Here is a 20,935-nt window from a genome sequence, read left to right as displayed (position 1 = left end):
GCTTACAATTCCCCGGGAACAGAAGTGGTTGAAACTGACGGGACCACAGAAACCTTTTATAAACACAGCTGCTCATCAACAGGCTCCCGAGTCTTCTGTTTAACTGAAGTCCAGGCTCCCCTCAGACTACACATATGGGGGCATGGGGCATAGGGCTTGGCTTAGAGGTCAGGTTTCTTGGCCTACAAACTAAAATAGAGACACAGCCTGGTCCTTCTTCCAGGACATGGAGAGGCCTGCTGTCAACAGAGCCCATGGCTCTCACTGTGTGTTAGCAGTGTTCTCTGAGCAGCACGCCTGCATAAAGTCACCTCTCTCCCAGGCTACACACACTGCCCCCAGGGGTTCATGTGTTGGAAGTCTGGTGTCCAGGAAAATGGAATAGAACTTCTGAGAGATGGACCCCAGAGATAGATACTTAGATGGCTGAAGGCTTAAGTCTCAGAAGGGACCACTCCCTTCCCGGATGGAGTTCTTCTCAGTGACCTGACCTGACCTGAGCATCTCTGACTTGATAAACAAAGATGTGTTCCTTCCTCCTGAATGTTCTCTGGCCACAGTGACTCCACTTAGCCACGAGGTCTTCCCTAGTGCTCAACTGATACTGGCATCATGCCCTCAAAGCTCTAGAACTGCAACCTGAATAACACTCCCCGCTTCTTCATAGTTCCCTGCCATGGGTATTTTACTATGGTAACAGAAAACAGACAAAAACATTACCCACACTTTACCTTGCAAGATACAGGGTGCTTTCCTAAGGTTTTACAAAAGTCGACCAGGGACTCGAACGTCTTCTGGCTAGTCATCGGTGTTTTAATGATCTGGAAATACAAAGCAGGGAATTATGACTGGGAAGGACAGAGAAGCAGCGGAATAGTTCTACTACAAAATGGTAGACCAGTTCAAGGAAACTGAACCAAAGGCTCTGTCTACACAGGTGACAAAAAAAAATCTTTTATTTTAGTGCAGTAAGCATACCCAAATGTCCATGCATGACACTGGAGTCTGCAGAATGCACAAACCTGGGGCTAAGAGTCAAGTGTGAGTTGCTGGGTGGGGTAATGGAGTCTTTCAGGCATTTCGAGCCAGGTGTCGGTGAGTCAAATCCCAGCTGCACTGTTTTACTGAACTCATTGACACAGGACACTGGGTATGTTTGTTGAAATTGACGTGACATAAAAACCACTCTGTCCCCATCAAGGAGCTGTAAGAAATTCAGACTGGGGCAAAGTGGCAAGCATGGTGCCTAGTAGAAAAGTGAGCCCAGGAAACACCAGCTCTGCTTCCTGTCATTGTTAATGGCTATAGGGTGGAAACTGGTGCGGACTGCGGGCTTGGGTGGGGTGGGGTGGTAGCTGTTCTTAAGGTTCTCTGCATGGAACCCACCTCTGCCACAGATGAGGTATGATGTACCTGTCACAGTCATCTGGAGTCCCGGATGAGCAACCATCTCACTGTGCTACCCGCTCTCACACAGATGGCCCGGTTCATAGGCCCCTGCAGTTCAAGGGGGTTCATCGGAGAGGGGTACTTTCATTTTAACCAGTAGGACCCCCAAAGGGCTGCCAGACCTTCTGATCTTCCCTTCAGTGCACACAGGGCACAGCTACTACCCTACTGGAATCCAGAAGAGGTGGCACCAAGCACAAAGCCTCAAATTATAGCTCTCGGAGTCACTTGTGGGGAAATCAACTTGGTTAAATGGAGAACCCAGGGCGAATGACACACACCACATATGTACACAGATATTTTAAACGGCAGTTAAGAACTTCAGCTAGAGTCATAATGAGGAGGCTTAGCTTCTACAGTAGACCTTGCAGGTGTCTCCATCCCTTCTGGGAAATAGGGATCAAGATACTGGAAGAAGGCGACCTGGTTAAATGAGCTAGGTCTGTGTGGGGATGAAAGGAGCCACGTGAAAAGCATAGGAGAACCCATGCGGCAGCAAGTAGCGGGGTAGAACACTGCAAGGGGCAAAGGAGAAACCTCACTGCAGCAGGCGGTGGGTTGCAACACTCCAGGGAGCATAAGAGAGCCCACACTGAGGCAGAAGCAGGGTATAACACAGGAAGCAAAGGGGAACCCAGGCTGCAGCGGGTAGCAGGGAAGAACACTTCAGGGACCAGAAGAGAAGCCACACTGCAGCAGCAGCAGAGTATAACAGCACAGGAAGCACAGGAGAACCCATGCAGCAGTAACAGCAGGTGGTGGTGGTGGAGAACCCTACGCTGCAGGAGTAGCAGGTGTAACGCTGCAGGAAACAGGAGATGGAAACAGAAACAAGCACCAAGAGATGGAGATGAAGACAGAACGGGCCAGAAACCCCTGTCAACAGTCATCTTCAAACTATTCAAAGGGAGCCTGAAGAGGCCTGTGTCAGATCCACAAACAACTAAGACAAAGGCTGCCAGACAGCCTTGGATCTTCAGGGTAAGCTGCTGGCTTGAAGGAGTCAGTGGCTGAGGGCTGGGAGCTTTGTAAACAGGAAGGATGCGTGGTCATTTCATTAACAAGTGGCAACATGTGACTGGTAATATAAAGCCCCAACATAAGTCCTGCCCCAAGGGAACGGAAGGCCTCCTTGGCACACTACTGTCCCCTTGGCTCACCACTGCCCTGTTTTGTGTGCTCACCAACAGCTCACAAAAATCCTAGCCTGGAGGGGAATGGGCAGGAAGTCCCACCCCTAGCTGAGGAAGTAGTGACAACAGCTAGGAGCTGGGGAGTTGTCTTTCTTTAAGGGTGTGGCCTCTGCTAAGTCAATTATGCTCCAATGGGAAGGCACACACCCAAGAGTAAAGTACTTGATGGCTTTATTTACAAAACAAAAAACAAAACAAAACAAAAAGACACAAAATTTGGAGGACAGGGAAGGGGAGCTAGGCCTGGAAGGAGTTGTGGGGTGTTGGGCAGAGGTGAATATAATCAAAATACATCATATGAAATTCTCAGTGAACCAATAAAATAAAAAAAAAAACTATACTCAATATAATGGAACACTTTCATAGAATACTTTCTAGAAAATGTTAATAGTTGCTAAGCATTATAATATACTACCTCTCTCAAGAAGCTGCAGAGGGGAAGATTCTTGTCCTTTACAGTAACTTTACAGAATATGTACTATCTGCAGACGGAAAACCCACAAAACCTAGAAACTACAGTCAATCGGCAAGTGTTGAAATGAACACCCCCACCCTTTGCTGCTTTCTGCAGAAGGAAGGGCAAACTGCATCTTCTGCTGTAAAGAGTATTTGCCCCGCCCATGACCTCGGGCCAGCCGGATAGGGGCGGTGCTTCTTTTCTGCTGACTTGACCTCTTGAAAGGGAGGGATGGTCGCACTCCCTAGTGTGGTGGTCGGAGATGGACTGCTGGATCCAGGTTGGGCGCCAATGTAGGCGAATCCACAAGAGCTGGTACAGGGGTAATTAGGATTTATTAGAATATACTCACCAATGCACAATGAGGTAGATACCCGCAGTGGTCTTCCGTTCACCCCTGGGGGTGAAAGGATCCAGCAGTTTGATCTCCCACCACCTTTTAAGAGGTCACATCTACAGACAAGAAACACGGCACCCATCTCCCAGACAGCCCGAGATCATGGGCGGGGCAAATACCCACTATATTCTTCTTCTTCCCATGACTCCCCACGCGGCCTCTTCACTGCTCACTTCCTTTTCTAGAATTTAATTCTTTATTTGTATGTGTTTGGGTGCTTTCTCTGCATATATGCCTGTGCACCAGGTGCATGTCTGGTGCCCACAGAGGTCAGAGATGGTGTTGGATCCCCTGGGACTGGAATTGCAGACAGCTATGAGCTGCCAAGTGAGTGCCGGGAATCGAACCCAGGACCTTTGGAAGAGCAGCCAGTACTCCTAACTGCTGAGCTATCTCTCCAGCACAAAGCTTACTTCTTTAATACCAGCCTAGACAAACGGAAGAACAATTTCAACGGGACAGGAAAGTTCCCGCTGCAGGAAGATTGGACCTGCCACTTGAGGGGGGGAAAGGTGGACGTGAAGAAGCCAGAACTGATAAGACATGCTTATGTAGGGGAGACAAGGCAAAGGGCTGTGCGAGAAGGCAGCCATGAACAACTCCCAGAGAGGCCCCAGCCAGTGTCTGGAGGTTTGCTGGCTCCACACTACAGCGTCCCCCACACTTCGCACGGCAATAACTCCACAACCTCAGACCAAAAGCTGCTTTAATAGCAGTCGCTCCCAGAGACCCTGTAATTAGCCCCTTTAAAGGGCAAGCTGCCACATTTCAAGGGCAAATTGTCTATGGTGACTCCATCTCCCTCGGCTGAGTTTCCCAGCAAGTGAGCACCTGCAGACCAAACAGATAAACCCGACCTGGCCCTTCCCTCTACCTGTCGCCTGCCTTTGAGGTCAGTAGGCTCATGGCTGCAGGAAGCTCCCTTTTAATAGCTCTAATCACAGCACAAAAGCGTTCCTCACCCGGGACAATACTGAATGGGACCAGAATTCCCACCAGGGGTGGCACGCACCACATCGGACAAGACCTGCAACTCCAGCATGGAACAAGCTGACCTCAGCAAGACAGCATGAAGGTTATAGGTCTCAACTCCCTCATCGCTTGTGCCAGTGACTCCTAGTGTCCGTCCCTCCATCTGACTCCCCTGTTCAGTTGACCCAGGCGCATAAACAAAGTAGAGGCGCCTTCCAAGATAGTAGGCATTTTTTTTTTCTTTCTTTGGTCCTGAAGAGGACAAATTAGGACAACAGAAATCCAAAGGGGTGACCTTCCGGTTCCGGTTAACTTTCATACAACCTAATGCCTGGCGGGAGGGCTGCTGTGACCCAGAAGGTAGGACTGCAAAAGCTAGAGAGCAAAAGCACAGAGGTCCAGGCGCCTACTGACCTCCACAAGCTTCATCATGGGGACTGGGTTGAAAAAGTGGAGGCCGGCAAATCGGTCTTGTCGGGTGGTGGAATTGGCTATGCTTGTGATCTGCAGAGAAGAGGTGTTGCTGGCAAAGACTGTATGTCTGTGGAGAGAAAAACGGTGGAGAACCAGAGTGAATCAGAGTGAATCCCACATGTGCCCGAGGTCAAATCCCTGGCTACATCACCCAGGGCACCAACCAGCTAAACACTGCAGAGCTGCTGGGCCACCCCACTGAGGGGCCAATCAAAAGGCATGTCTTCACAGTGAAAGTAGGGGGTCACATTTTTATTAGATCCCTGCATTTTAAAAGCTGGATGGTGGAGGCGCATGCATGCCTGTGATCCAGCACGCAGGGGGCAGAGGCAGGTGGAGTTCCAGGACAGCTAGGGCTATGCAGAGAAACCCTGTCTCAAAAAACAAAATAACAATAACAACAACAAAATCCCTGCATTTAAATTAAGTTACCAGGCCCATAGTCATCAGGCTTTTCGGAATTTGTAGAAACTAAAGTTCTCTTGTCCCACATGTATTAATTTGGGAGAAGGGGAAGCAGTTAGTGGGGAGACCTACCCAACCTAACACAATGAAGGGATCAGACTCATGAAAAATGGAAGGATGGACCAGACACTTAGACCAGACCATAATAACTGTAAACAAACAATCCTCAGAGAAAATCGGCTGAGCACACAGGACAGGACAGTCCCCCTCTAGTGAAAACCCTTAACTTCGTCATTAGACAACTGAAAACACTGCTTTGAACATGCTCAAAGGGAAGTTTAATCACACAGAGAACGTGGGAAAGGGGGGTGGGATTGCGTTCACACATGACCCATGTTCACAGTACTGTGCTTACAGGCCAGCCTGAAAAAGCACTAGTTATTTCATATGTATGGAGTCTTAACTTACAAACTCCATACTGCCTTGTGACTAAATCCAATTCTTCTTCCTTCTCAAAATTTAACTTGTTAAAAACCAGAATAAAGAGGGGTTGCCAAGGGCACCAGGGGCAAAGCCTAGCTAGACGGCTAGGCTTTCCTGCAGCGCCACCTTGTGGATAACTAACAGAGCAGCAGGATGCCCTTTAGCCCAGTTGGATCTGGTCTTAGTACCCAAGGACAGTGGTCCAGATTCTCTCGGGGTTCCTGATTACCTAAAGGCAAGGATACAGTCTGTCCAAATTCAGAGGCAGGCAAGAAGGGAGCAGATGGGAAGAAAAGAAATCAGTACTTTGGAAAAGAGAGAAGGGAAAGGTGAAAGGAGACATCGGCCTGGGGAGTAATCCTAGTACGTGGCTGGCTGAGGCCAGAGGACTGTGAGGTAGAGGCATCATCTTGGACTTGAGAAGACTGTCTTTGGTGAGTGTGGGCGGATGGCTGCAGTGGGCAGGCCAGTGAGGAATGAAGATTGCCAAGGTCTCAGGTCAGGAGCATCGGCTTCCAAGGCATTAGCAGACCTACCTTTCTCAACCTCCCTGGCAGGCTATTTAAAACCCAAGCTAGCACTGGGAAGGTCTCTGAGATTTGCTACCTCAAGACCCTTAAATCACAGGTTGTAAACTGTAGGACATCCCAAGGTCCGAGGAGGAAGGAAGTGGCGACCTGTTCCCATCCTCTCATTTCCCTCCACTGACACTAGGGGGCAGCTGGGCCTTTCACCGCCAAGGAGCAACCTTGCATGACGGCCAAACTGCCTACGGAGAACAGAGAAGGGCAGCTGTTTGTAGACCAGCGGGGTTTGATTGCCTTGCCGGGCTCAAAGTGTCCTCTTTGCCACATGTTTCTGAAGAGCTAAATGCACATGACCAGCAGAGTGCTGCACAGAAAAAGACAGAACCAGGAGCCCGCAGCCACCAAGTCATACAGATGGAATTTTACAGCCCAGCAAGCCGATACACAAGTGTTTCTCTTTAGCCACAGGTGACCAATGTTTCCCTAAGAGTTACTTTTGCATATAGCCTCACTCTATCGTTCAGGACTGACAAAGGAGGGAGAAGTGTGGCCAAGTAGGTCATAGGCCAAACACCACCAATTAATTGGTCGGCTGTCATTGCCAAGAGCTAAGAGTCAAACATAACTGGAGACCCTAGATTGTGACCCTAGAGCGCCGTCACCTATGCACAATCTTACTGATACCAGAGGCCACCACAAGCCTGGAAATTCCCCCATGACCCGAACGTGGCCGGTCACATGAAGATTCAGTGTTCACCTAATGCCCCCAAGAGGGTTGTAACTAAACCAGATAAAACTGGAAACATAGGCATGCTGAAGACTGCACAAAGGCACTTTGCCTTCAACTAAACCGTTCTGTCTGGCGCACTCCAGACTCCTGCAGGCATTAAGGGATTTGCCTCTATATCATCTATTCTCAAGCACACAAAGGTCTGTGCCCCCTAGTGGCGGCAGGAAACACTCAGGCATGACACTGGACAGATAATTCCATTTAACCACTGGCAACTATACCCCTCCTGTAGACAAGGATGGGAAGAGGGAACCCAGCAGTTCTTGGAAGGTGTTGGAAGGCAGGGACGTGGGTGTGCTGTCAGAGTGGGAGGCTCAAGAGCCACACAAGGGGCTTTCAGAACCCAAGCAGCAAGTTCAGTCACATACTCTGCAGCAAACTTGTCCAGCCGCTGGAAAAGCTCATTCTTCACCTTGAGATTCTCCACGATGGCCTCCACCACCAAGTCTGTGCTATGCACCACGGATGCTGCGTCAGTGCTGGTAGAGAGGCAGCTCAGGGTCTTCGCCACAAACTCATCACCCGCCTGTGCAGACAACAAGAAGAGAGCATTCACTGGGGCCTGCAGGCAAGGGGACAGGTCCTGCTGCTGAGGTAGAAGGAGGGAGGAAGGCGAGAGACCAACACAGCAGACCCCACAGAAGTCACTTGGAACTCTGAGATAGCAAGCTCCCAACCTCCCTGCGGAGGGACAGAGCATCCATGTGCTTTCAGACACCATGACAAGAGTCGGCCTGTGGACAAACCCAACTGACACAGAAAGTAAATATAGAAGTAGTGACTGCTTAAAGAATGTAGAATCTGTTCAAAATCATGAGACATGGGAGCATTACACACCCAAATATAACGATGCCACTGAATTAAAAAGTACTTAAAGTGGGAGACCAGGGAGACAGGTTGAATAGGATCAAAACGTACTGCGTCTGTGTACGGCAAGGCCATAACATAATGTAGACAGCATCATACGTGCCAATAAAACATTAAATCATTAAAATGATGAATTTTATGTTGTATATATAACACATACCACAAAAACCTGTAGGGCAATTGTTGGGGCACGGAGGTCCTTGTGCTCACAGAGAAGCACTAGGAGAACCAGGAGTGTTTATCATGCAGGGAAGGGTGTCTCCTCAACGGACAAGATAAAAAGCAAACCCTGCATTCTATCCAAAAGGCTGCGAGTGGGTTTTGTTAATGCTGGTGACCTTTTTGCTATCTGTGAGACAGATCTTATCTACCTTTTACTATAGAGGCAGTCCTCACCCTAATTCCCCAGAATGCTTATTCCAGATTCTTCCCTCCCTAGACCATTATTCATCAGGAGGGGAGAGATGTCTCACGTACTTTACAGCCTTCTGACCTCTATGCTATGGGTCACAGACCACAACAGATCCTAGGCCTTTGAGCTATAGAGCCCGCCCTCTTGTCACATGGAGGTTGTAAAGGAGCTTCCATATAGTCACACCTTAAGCTTTGGCATGCTCCTGGAATGGGCCTGACGGCTGCTTGGAAACCTTTCCCCAAACTGTACTGTGTTTTGGATATGCTGACAGACTGGTATTCGAGTCCCTCAAGTCTGATCCTGGTTGACAAGTTAATCTGCATTGTATTTTCATTCTTATCTCTTCAGTGGTTCCCAGTCCTGCCTGGAGACCTGCAGGGACACCCACAGGCAATTCCATGCGCTACTGTAGATGCCTCAATTTAAAAAAAAACAGCAAAAATCGCTTGGCGTCGGTGGTGCACGCCTTTAATCCCAGCACTCGGGAGGCAGAGGCAGGTGGTTCTCTGTGAGTTCGAGGCCAGCCTGGTCTCCAGAGCAAGTGCCAGGATAGGCTCCAAAGCTACACAGAGAAACCCTGTCTCGAAAAACCAAACCAAACCAAAACAAAACAAAACAACAAAAAAAAAACCAGCAAAATTCATCCAGTCAACAGATAGGTTAATAAACAACAGTTTTCAAAAGACACACAAATTGCCAATACTTTTTTTTGTTGTTTTTTTGTTTTTTTTTTTGTTTGTTTGTTTTTCAAGACAGGGTTTCTCTGTGTAGCTTTGGAGGCCGTCCTGGCACTCACTCTGGAGACCAAGCTGGCCTTGAACTCACAGAGATCCGCCTGCCTCTGCCTCCCGAGTGCTGGGATTTAAGGCACGCACCACCAACGCCCAGATCCAATACATGTTTTTTAAAACTATTTCAAGAGTCTGTCTTATCCCAGTTAGAATGGCCATGATTAAGAAAACAATTGACAGCAAATGTTGGCAAAGGTGTGGGAAAGGAGGCACTGTTATATATTGTTGGAAGACAGTGTGGAGGCGCCTCACAAATGCTGACTAGAGAACTACAATGAAAGACTCTGTGTCAGCACATCACAGAGATCCTTGCATGTCCATTGTTGCTGCATTTGTGACAGGAGCTACGAAATTCAACCAGCCTAGATGCTCGTCAGCAGATGAAGGGCTAAAGGAAAATGTGGTACATCCATACACAATGGGATGGTACTCGGCCATAAAGAAAAATGCAATCACAACACTTGAAGGCAAATGGGTGCAGCTGGAGATCATTATGTTACGTGAAATGAACCAGACTCAGACAAACAAATCCCATGTTCTCTCTCCTATGTGAACTCAAGATACTCGTATGTGTGTGTATGTGACGAAAGTAGAAAGGGCACCGAGGGATAGGTAGAGAGACCTTAGGGGAGGCGGAAGGAGGAAAAGAGTAATGGTATCAAAGCAGGAAGGCACGCTTTGGGAGCAGATAGGAAACCAGAAAGTGGGAGTGTGTGGGAGAAACGGTACATGAAAATGCCACAACGAAATCCTTGACTTTGTTTGCTAACTATGATGATTATCTGGCCGACTTAACAACGGGACCTAGGTTACTTAGGAGGCAAGCCTCCGGGCATGCCTGTGAGGGACTACCTAGACGAGGTTCACTGAGCCCACACTCCTGGGTGTCCATGGGCTAGGGTCCCTGATAAATAAAATAAGAAAGCAAGCCAAGTATGAGCTTTTATGGCTCTCTGCTTCTTGACTGTGGACCAGTGTGACCATCTAGCCTCCTGTCCTGCCTTCTCTATCTGCTGCTATGTCTTCTCCACCATCATGAACTACTGTGAGGGAAAACAGTATGTTTTAAGTTGAAATTACAGTGCTTGAGAGAGCCAGAAAACAAAAGTGACGCTGACCTGTAAGCCTCACTTGCCCAAGGACAGACAGATAACTTCCCGGAATGCTGCTGGCTATCGTTCATGTAAGATAATGAGCCATGTGTTTTTGCTTTAGACAAGGTTGGTTGCCGCAAACTACACAGGATGTGCTTGATCACACATAGGAGGGAGCTAGGCAGCCAGGAAGTATGTCAGGTTATACGCTTGCCCCTGATTGGATGAAGGCAGGAAGTACACAGCCTTGTGGGTTTTGCCTTTATAAGCTCCTGACTAACATAATTTGGCACCATACTCTGGCAGTCCTGGGTAGTATCCATGGTTCTAGCCAGTATTTAATAAAGCTTGCTTCAAATTTGGCTCAAAAATTGTAGTAGTCTTATTCTTGCATAATAAACACTTCCTTTTTTGCATCATTTATTCAGTTATTTTATTACAGCATCAAGAACAGTAACTAATGTGTTTAGGTTTAAAAATAACTAAAAATAAATTTAAATAAAAAAGGGCAAATATGCTACCAGGACTCCATCTGAATATGGAGAGACATTCCAGTCAAGCTTGAAGAAAATCTTAAGCAACTTTTAATGAGGTGATAACAGAAACAAAAATCCAGTTGGCTGACTTGTGAAGTATTTCTAATTAATGTCAATGCTCAGAGAAAGTGCTGGATGGAAATGCAAGTTGCAACAAGAAAAACCAGCAAGCAAAAGCCCCCATCTCTCATGGTCTTCTGTTTTTACTGCTCAGGCAAATGAGGACAATTGGTCTTCCAATTCCCTAGTATCTGAGTAGGGAAAAGATAGTGCCCAAGCCATCAAAAGCATCTGTTTAATTACAATGCTTTTTATAACATTCAGGTTTTACCTTACAAACCCCACAAGAAACTTCCTGTTTCATTCTGTTCTCTCTTTTTGGCAAAATAAATGCTCCTCCATTTGTGATCCTGTGACTTACACGGAGCTCAACAGCCGCACAAACCTCCTCCCGACGTTAGCGCAGTGGTTCTCACTCTTCCCATTGCTGTGACCCTTTAATACAGTTCCTCTTGTTGTGGTGGCCTCGGACTATTGTTTTCATTGTTATTTCATTACTGTAACTTTGCTACTGTTGTGAACTGTAATGCAAATATGTGTTTTCTAATGGTCTTGGGTGACCCCTGCAAAAAGGTCATGGAACTCCCCTCAGGGGGTCATGACCCACAGATTGCATTAAAGCCTCCCCCAACAGCAAAATGATTGACTCCTTCTGATTTCTAATCAGTCCCAATTTCCATTTAGTGGCATGCTACATAGGTCTAAACAGTCATGAGTTTTACACAAGGTGCAGCATCAGAGCCTGAAGGACACTTAGAACTTACCTTAGGGTTTTCTGTGAACTTCTTCTTTGCCATCCTCCTCAGGCTGTCCTCAATTCCCTTCTTGGATTTTGCCAGGATGTCCTCTGTTTGGTCCACCAATACTACCGTATGGCCAGTTGCTGCAGCCACCTAATGAAAAAAAAGTTTTAAGAAAAAAAAAAAAAAACAGTTTCATAATCCACATGACTTCTACCACTATTCTCTCAAAGTAGCTCATGAACAAGCATAAGCCAACATGAGATGTGTAGTTTTTTCCAACAAATTCTCACCTGATGTGAAGCAGGACGTGAAGGCCACAGAAGGCCTTCCCCATAGAACCCGACTACCCATTGTTCCAAAAAGGAGCCTGCATTTTCTCTTTAGAGCTGGAGATTGGGTACAATTCCACCCTTCTGTCCCCCTCTGCACCTACCCATCCCAGTATCCTGCTTCTGCAGCCCTTAAATCAAAAGTAGTTGAAGCTTAAAATTCTAATCACCAAGCCAAAAAACACCCTGTCCCCAAGATCTATTTAATGACAAACTTAAAGGAGAGTTAAGTCTACGACAACCAGCTTAGGTAGGGGGCAATTCCAGATTTCCTGCCTTCTCCATTTCCCCCTGGGTGGGCGAAGCCCCTGAGGCACAGGTATACTGAGCAAAGCTGTGTCCCAAACAACCAGCTTGCTTTATACACTGTCAGCATCTAGTTGACCCCTCTTCCAGCAAGCTCCAGTGAGGACCACAGTAGTAAGTTTGTCTGAAACATCGGCCATGGACTCACCTACATATAAGTGTAAGTCAGTCAAGTCAACGCAGGAGCAACAGAACACACATGACCTACCACAGACATGATGTGACAGCTAGCACTAATGAGACACCCCTGGGGGCCCACAGCACTCCCTAGAGGCACTGCCTTAGGACCCATGGACATTGGTGGTGTGGAAAGCGGGGTGGGCTTGTTGGAGATCTGCCCAAGAAGTAACCAACCAGAAGGAAAAAAAATGGCAAGTCTTAAACCACAGTCACCATGTGAGATTCCTGAAGCCAACTAAAACTCAAAGCAAAAAACAAAGAGGAAAAGAAACAGAAACAAATGAACAGCATGTGAAGGTTAAACGGGTTCGAATCTCGAAGCAAGATTTCCAATGCAAAGACAAGCTTGAAAGGCAGGTTTTCAATTACAGCACCACCCTGGGCTTCTCCCACACAGCGGTGCAGGTCAGAGCATGCATGGCCTGTGGGCTGCTTCCAAATCCCAGTGCCTGAGAACAGTAGAACCAAAAAGGTGCGGAGACTCAGGGACTGATAGACATATCAGGGCACCGGGGGCAAGAAGGGCGAGTCCTCTTGATCTTTTATCTCTTTAGAAGTACACAGTGAGCTCAGCTGTCAGCAGAAAGTCAAACTATTTCCCAAAGCAGAACACCCATGGACCCAGCCCAGCTTTTCTCCAAGAAGCCAAGGCCAAGAGCCAACAACTCAATCATGCACAAATCAGAGTCTCCAACTCAGTAAGTTCAAGGTGAATGGGCAGAGCAAATTTAGAAACAGCCTAGAAAGGAGCTGACACAGCAGGCCCAGGAAGGCTACTGGCAAAGCTGAGCCTAGGCTCACATCTAGAACTTGGGTATGGACAGAGTTCCCACCATTTCTGACAACGCAGCTTATGCTTATGCTGCAGGCTCTCCCGAGACAGTGCAGTTGTGGAATGTGTCAGGCAGTGGGTGACATCACGTCCATCTCCCAGCACAAATCCTGGGTACCAAGTGTCTATCTAGCTAGTGCCCCCAGAGACAACCTTTACATGTTTTGTCACATCTTGCTGCTGAGGGAACTAACTGCACATGTCCATAGACAGCTCTTGCCTGGCACTCGACATACCCCCAGCGGCCTTCCTCTTAGCCACAGGAACCGTATACCCTTTGTGGTAGTAAATTGCCACCAGGAGGATGACTGTATGTGGGTCCTGTAGGCCCTCCTAGAGAATCACCAAACCCTGTGTAGAAGGACTAATAGAGAAGCTTTAGAATAAGTCTCAAGTTCTCAGTGGCCCAGGCAGGTAAGTGAACTGCTCTGTTTGGCAGCTGTGCAAATCACTTGACAGGCAGGAGTGATGGCCCATGGCCTGTGAAGCAGGAACAAGTAAGAGGCCACCTTGGGGACGTTTTTGCTCTTGTCTTGGCTCCTCTGAAAGACAATCCCAATGGCATTTAAAACAAGTGGTTTTCACATAGTTTCTCTTGACTTCTGCCCTAGAACATTCCTTGAGGTGACCAAACAGGATTCCTGGACTCTTACCCACCAGGGTCCCAACCTATATTTCCTCCTCTTCATCTCCATCAGGGAACCACTCAGGTCTTTCAGCTCTTAGAGTTGGGAAGATCTAAATACTTATGGCATGATAGTGCCAAGCTGATGGGAACAACAACAAGGAACAATGATGGTGACAGTCTTCCTACATGGGGAGTTTATAATCTCATTTGTGAAAGTGGCAAGCCACCCACGATGAAGCCTACAATCTACAGTGCACCTACAATGGCCCAGCACCCCTGGGAGCAAGCACCCACAATGGCCCAGAACCCCTGGGAGCAAGCACTAATTCTTAAGGAAGTGGGTCTCCCCTGAGGTAAGACCTCAGGTGATGTTTCTAGAAAAGCATCTTCCTGGTTACTATAACCACCTCTGGCTGACGTCACAGAGCACTTTTTGTTGGGTTTCAGAAGAGGAGCCATGCTAGCCTCACATCTCTAAGCAGGGCAAAGGAAACCTACAGGTACTCATATGTGCAGACAACTGGCCAAACATAGCTAGCTGCTCAATCACAGGGAAACTAAATCTCCAGGCAGTGTTCCAGGAGAGTGAAGTACATGTTACCTGACCACGTCAGAGTGTCTCCGTGTAAACCACTGGCTTATTTCCCACTTATCCAGAAGGCACAGGAGGTGCTAACTGACACCAAGACCAACACCATCTAAATGCTCAGGTTCCATACAATCACTTCTAACAGACGTATCCTAGAGACATGGGCCAGCGACTACATTGAGGGCAACATCATGACTTAATGATCTTTGCAAACCTCAAAGCCAGGCACAAAACAACACATGGCCTGGTCCATATCACATGCTTCATACAATATTCATGGGGTTGCACGAGACCAGTGTTCCATGCTTCTAGCACTGCACTCCACCGGGGCTTCCTCTCACTGGTGAGTGAGCCTAAATGGGTAGCCACAGAGATGGGGGCTGGAGCAGGCAGTCTAAATGGATTACCAGAGAGATGGATGCTGGAGCAGACAGTCTGGCTCTTGCTCCAATGAAATCCGGGAAAGCTGCAGGATTCTCACTGCAGTCTAGTCTGACCCACCCAGGCAACTTTAAGGATGTAGGCAGCCAAGGCCTCCTGAGAGCCAGCATGCTTCTTCCTGAATTACTGGTGTACTTGTCATAATTTTTGTATAAGCCAAAGGAAGTAACATTCTACACCTACTCTCAACCAACTGAAAAATATAAACCCTTTAAAAAGGAGGGAAAAAAGTCACAAGAACTGGATCGGGCGTGGACTGAGAACCTACTGAGTCCCAACACTATTTCTGTTTTGCAAAAGATGCCATCAATACAAAAGAGGCCGGGCCACTTGACAACAACCACTCAGTTAAGCCATGAAGCCAGGATTAAGTTCTGAGCCTGTTTGGTTGCAGGACTTGTCTTCCAGTAATCCAGGAGAGTAAAGTACATGTTATGCGATCACGTCAGAGTGACTCCGTGTAAACCATTGGCTTACTTCCCACTTGACATTTTGACTGACTATCTGGTGAAACAATCATTAAACAATAGAACTTGTTTAGATCGTTTCATAAAAGTCAGGTGGTGCACTCATTATGTTCCTGTCCCTTCTCTTCCGCCTCTGGCCACCTCAGCGTCAAGCATGCCTGTGGGGATTCTTGCTGGCCTGCCTTCTCCTGACTGTTCTCCACCACCCTGGAGCTAATGGCCTTGCTTTGGTTCTGCGCAAGCCATAATGCTGGGGGAATATCCAGACTCTCCTAGAGAATTAATTCTTTTGTGGACTCCACAACAAAATAAAACCAGAGTCCACAGAGACTGGTCACCCTAAGAATGGCTTCCGTGTGAGAATGCCTTCCCAAGGCTGACTGAGAACACTCACTGCTCTTGCAGAGGACCTGAGTTCAGTTCTCAGCACCCATGGGGCAGCTCACAGCTGTCTGTAACTCCAGTTCCAGGGGATCCAACACTCTTCTGGTCTCCTCAGACTATTACACACATGTGGTGCACACATACTAATGCAGGCTCACACATGGACACAAAATAAGTAAATTAAAAAAAAAAAAAGGCTTTTGAAAGGAGTACTTCCCCTATGCCAAATATCAGACCTGTGGAATATTATTTTACCTTATTTAAGCAATTCTCAAAGTGAAAATGCCAATTTTAATGAAGTGTCACTTTACGGTTCTGCACTGTATTCTCCTGAAAATGTGATAATACTATCATCAAAAGCTGAACTTAATGAGCATATTTCTGTTTTTGATATTTGAAACAAGAAAATTCATCAAAGTACTCATCCAAGGGGGCAACACCAGGCAATAGATGCGTCCACAGTGTAACACTGTGCTGAGCTCAGAGGCTCAGGTCTATGGACCAGAACTCCTTACACACTTGTTATCACATGTCTGTGGCTGCCCATTCTCCCACTACTTTTCTTTCCTCAACCTTTGACAAAACAACGTCACTGAAAGAGGAGCTGTGACTTCATCTGGCACAAATACTATTCTGCATGAAAAGGTAGAAAGGGCACCAATGTCTCAGATCTCATGAGTGCTGAAAACAAACACCCGTATCTTACAGAGCATGCTACATTTAATTCCAGAAACATCGATTAAAATCTTATAAAACCTCTGGGTTCCTCCACCCTGCCAAAAAACAAAACAAAACAAAACAAAAAGCCTGAAGACCAAAGTTCAAGAAACATTGTGTATTAGTCACTTCCAGTGTTGCTGAGATAAAAAGCAACTTAAAGAAAGAAGGGCTTGCTTGTTTTGGCGAAGTCACAGTAGGATGTTGATGAGTAGGAGCTGCTGTGTCCTCGTCAGGAAGCAGACAGCAACACATGGAAGTGATCGGCCTGCTTTCTCCTTTCTATGCAGTTCACAAACCCAGCCTAGGGAATGGTGCCACCTATTTGATGGTAAGTCTCCCATCATAACCAACCTATCATGATAACTCCCTGAAGGCATGCCCAGAGGCTCCCAGGTGAATCTGGACCTCATAGAGTTGACAACTGAGATGAAGCATCACACACCGTGCTCTTATCTATGGTCGCTGGTGATAACCAGGTGTATTCGTTACTTTTCCAAAACTGTGATAAAACAGCATAACCAGGGCGACTTACAGAGGACAGAGTTCATTTGGGGCTTACAGTTCCAAGGGGTAGAGTCATGATAGTGGAGAAGAGTGGCAGCTGAGCCCTGAGCCCCAAGTGTGAAACAGAGTAAGTGAACAGGAAATATCAGGAGTCTTTAAACCAGTAGGTCTCAACCAGTGGGTTGTGGCACCTTTGGGGGTCGAATGGCCCTTTCACAGGGGTCTCAAATCAGATATCCAGCATCAGATATTTACACTATAATACATAACAGTAACAAAATTACAATTTTAAAGTAGCGATGGTCCCCACCCCACCTCCCAAAAAGCCTAACAACTCTTTTCCATTCAGGTCTCTCTCCCGGCTGCCTGACATGGGACATTTCAACAGACAGAATCACGAGTTAAGCAAACCACTTTTCTTTACAAATAGTGCCAGGCATTATTACAGCCACAGAAAACGTATTGAGACAGTGGCCTCCCAATAGCTAATCCATGCTCATTCTTCACCGTCATATTTTATGTGGAGGCGGGAGAACAGGTGACTTACACAATGGCTGCAAAGTCAGTATACAAGGAAGAGTCCAAGAGTCCACTGGTAAAAGGGAAGGCTAGCAATGTGAGCCCAACAAAATGTGGCCACTGGTGCCAGTTCAGAGGCGCTCATATCTGACGACGACCTACCTCCAGCTCATTACAGCACTAAAATGCACACGTGGGTGGGGATTGGAGATGCTAACGAGACATGCAATGCATAAAACCCGACGTAGAACTACATATAACAAACGGAGAATGCATGAGAAAGCGACTGCACATTGAAAGTGACCCAAGTAGTCCGTGCTATGTAAATGACCCCAGAAGCCGAGGCTGTGTCACATGAAGTCCTCCACAGGGCAGCCATTGGAGCTGCTAAACGTTTGTTTGCCTGGAAAGACTGCTTGCTTGGAAGTACATTCATATTAACATATTTTCTTACTTTGCTTGTCCTAGGACACAGGAACCTTCCAGAAGTGCCAATGGCCCCAACATCTACCAATACCAATGTCTGTACAAATGAAACGGGCAACTAGAGTTTCCACTCTGAAACTGCCCTGTGGACTGACGCTCCTTAAACAAAGGTTTCCTTCAAGGCTCGGCTTTCAATCTTCTCTTGGCTCTAATCCCTTCCTCCTGAAATGTCAATTATTCCTAAACTTCCAACCACACCTGAAGCCAACAGGCCCTATCCTTTGCTGTCACCACCTCAGCCCTAAAAGCAGCTCTCTGATATGATTGGTGCCACTCGCTCTGCAGAGCAGAACTTTCTCATAGTACTTTTCCCTCAGCCCCATCTTTAATTTGCCCCCCTTTAAAAAGTGTATATGCTAATGATGTGTGCGTGCATTTTCAAGTGATGTGTACGTGCTCATGTATGTGTATTGGTGTGTGTGTGTGTGTGTGTGTGTGTGTGTGTGTGTGTGCCATGCATACATGTAAAGGCCCTTGGATCCATTGATTGCACGCCCCCCCTTTTACTCTGAATCCAGATCTTTTGCTGAACCTGGAGCCCACTGTTTGGGCTGATCTCGATAACCAGCTTGCTGGCAGGATAATAATAATGACCTGCATTATAAACTTTGCACAGCAAACACTTTACCCACTAAGCCACCTCTCCAGTCCAGTCATCTCTAATTTGTGTTCAACAGTTTCGTTCATTACTAAACAGTGGGTTCAAATGCTAGCCTTTCCATGAAGTCTCTCACCAATATCGTTTGTTTTAAAAATCTGACTGCAAGGTCTTTACTGCTCACCTTACACCAATTTACACCAAAGCAAGCAATTTCAGATGGGTTTTTAATGTCTCCTTTAATGTTTAAAATCTCTAAATTGAGCCGACGTTGGTGGCACACACCTTTAATCCCAGCACTCGGGAGGCAGAGGCAGGTGGATCTCTGTGAGTTCGAGGCCAGCCTGGTCTCCAGAGCGAGTGCCAGGACAGGCTCCAAAGCTACACAGAGAAACCCTGTCTCGAAAAAAACAAAAAACAAAAAACAAAACAAATCTCTAAATTGACTCCATCTTTTCACTGCCCAAATACTGCAGTAACCTGAGCACACCTTCTTTCCCCGTCACTCAGCACTTTCCTCTGCTCCCTCTTCCTCAAATCCACACCCGTGTTTCCTCTGCCGCACATGTTCTTTCCCATTTGCTGGTGGGGAACTCCAGCTCACCCTCCACAGCCCAAAGAAAGGCTCTCTCCTTTAATGAAGTGGCTCCCGATGCCTAGAGGAGGGAGTCACTTCGTTGAGCCTCTTCTGATGTATAGAAGCTGTACATCAACCATGGGAACCACTGTGGGAGAGAAATCACAGCCGAGCACTGAGCCAGTGAGCCACCGGCTCTCCGTGGCCACTCCGTTCCACCATGGTACCTCCAACCCCAGAATCTGAACATGAAATGACAAGGAATTGATTGTAGGTTGTTGGTTTTTGCTTGTTTTTCACTAAACTTTCAAAATTTGGTCAATAAACAGCCAAAGTCAGGAGAAATTCCAGCTGTGAAAGATGAGATGTAAATTAAAATTTGAAGAGTTGCTCAATAATACTTTTCAATGATGAACTCGAGATAATGTTGTGGGGATTATTGGAGGGTTATTGTGCCATCTACTTCAGGTTCTGAAGTGACTGTCACTACAAACACAGCCAGCCCTAAGGTAGTTCGGGCGGGCACACCCCTCTCCACAAGACAACTGGAATTTCCAGTAATTGTAAATTTCATATATGTAGAGCTATAAGTACTATCTGTCTTCACACACACACACACACACACACACACACACACACACACACACACACACACACTTTAATGTCCCTTTTTCTTTATCATTAGAAGGAACATTCTATATGTCATATTAAATTCAAGTGTCTAAAAGTTTTTGTCTTGGAGCATCTTCTTTGAGAAGTGCACACCATGCTCTCAGTGCAGCCTAGTTTCTTCCTTGATGCCTCTGTCTCTTAGCCATTGCATTTTAAATCTATATTTAAATGTCTTCATAAACTAAAACTCAGTTCTGAAAAATAAAAATAAAAGTTTCCTTGGGCTAAGGATCTAGTCAGCAGTAGAGCCCATGCTCAACACGTTGGAAGGTCTTAAGAGTCAACCTCAGAACCCTGCCCCACTATCCATCAAAAAGAAAAGCAAAAGTATTACTTTTATTATTTTTATTTATGTGTATGTGTGTCTGCCTGCTTGTCTGTATGTACACCCCATGCACTCCGGTGCCTGAGAGGCCAGAAGATGGTGTCGGGGCTAGGGCTAGGGCTAGGGTTATAGCTGGTTACGAACCACTCCCTCTGGGTGCTGACAACCAATGCTCAGTCATATGCAAGGGCGCCAAGTGCTCTTAGCCACTGATCCGTCCCCCAGCCCCCACCCCCGAAATAAAATTTAGGAAGAACTGTAACATAACACTGAGCTATTAGAACTCCCATCTGTGTCAACGCATCCTGGACAGGGAAGGCAGGCAGTCGGTAGCTTTCTTATGATTAGTCATTCCTACCTGTATTTCTTCCTCAGCAGACAATGGATTCCTCTGGAGCCACAGCCACCCAGCCTAATGCCACCCATCACAGAGACACTTCCTAATAAAAACAGCAACACAGGGATGATACACCCGCTTTCCAAAAGCCCCGATTTGTAAACTGTTTTAGAAATGACAGTTTAGGGAACCATACCTGCTTTTTGTTATTAGAAACCTCTCACTTCAAACCTCATGAAACCTTCCAGTGTGTTAGAATTGTGAGAAATTGAGAACAGTAAAATACGAGAAATGAACATTGGTGGCCCGGAATGCGGGTGAAAGGGCAAGCACTGTGTGCTGCCTAAAGAGAAACCCACATTCTTTGTGCCCTTTGACCGCCACACAT

At 46.8% G+C, this 20,935-nt stretch overlaps 1 protein-coding gene across 1 annotated transcript in view; it reads right to left on the bottom strand.

Annotated features, from left to right (window-relative positions):
* The window catches only part of Hadh (hydroxyacyl-CoA dehydrogenase), a 37,487-nt gene that overhangs the window by 9,368 nt on the left and 7,184 nt on the right, over window positions 1–20,935 (bottom strand). Inside the window, exons 2-5 of the mRNA XM_027395719.2 lie at window positions 11,675–11,803; window positions 7,516–7,673; window positions 4,883–5,009; window positions 732–821 (exon numbers count right to left, since the gene is read on the bottom strand). Of these exons, the coding sequence (XP_027251520.1) occupies window positions 732–821; window positions 4,883–5,009; window positions 7,516–7,673; window positions 11,675–11,803 (504 nt within the window). The remainder of the gene's footprint in view (window positions 1–731; window positions 822–4,882; window positions 5,010–7,515; window positions 7,674–11,674; window positions 11,804–20,935) is intronic.

Source organism: Cricetulus griseus, assembly GCF_003668045.3.
Source record: "Cricetulus griseus strain 17A/GY chromosome 1 unlocalized genomic scaffold, alternate assembly CriGri-PICRH-1.0 chr1_0, whole genome shotgun sequence".
Taxonomy (NCBI): Eukaryota; Metazoa; Chordata; class Mammalia; order Rodentia; family Cricetidae; genus Cricetulus; species Cricetulus griseus.
This window is presented reverse-complemented; position numbering and strand designations above follow the sequence as displayed.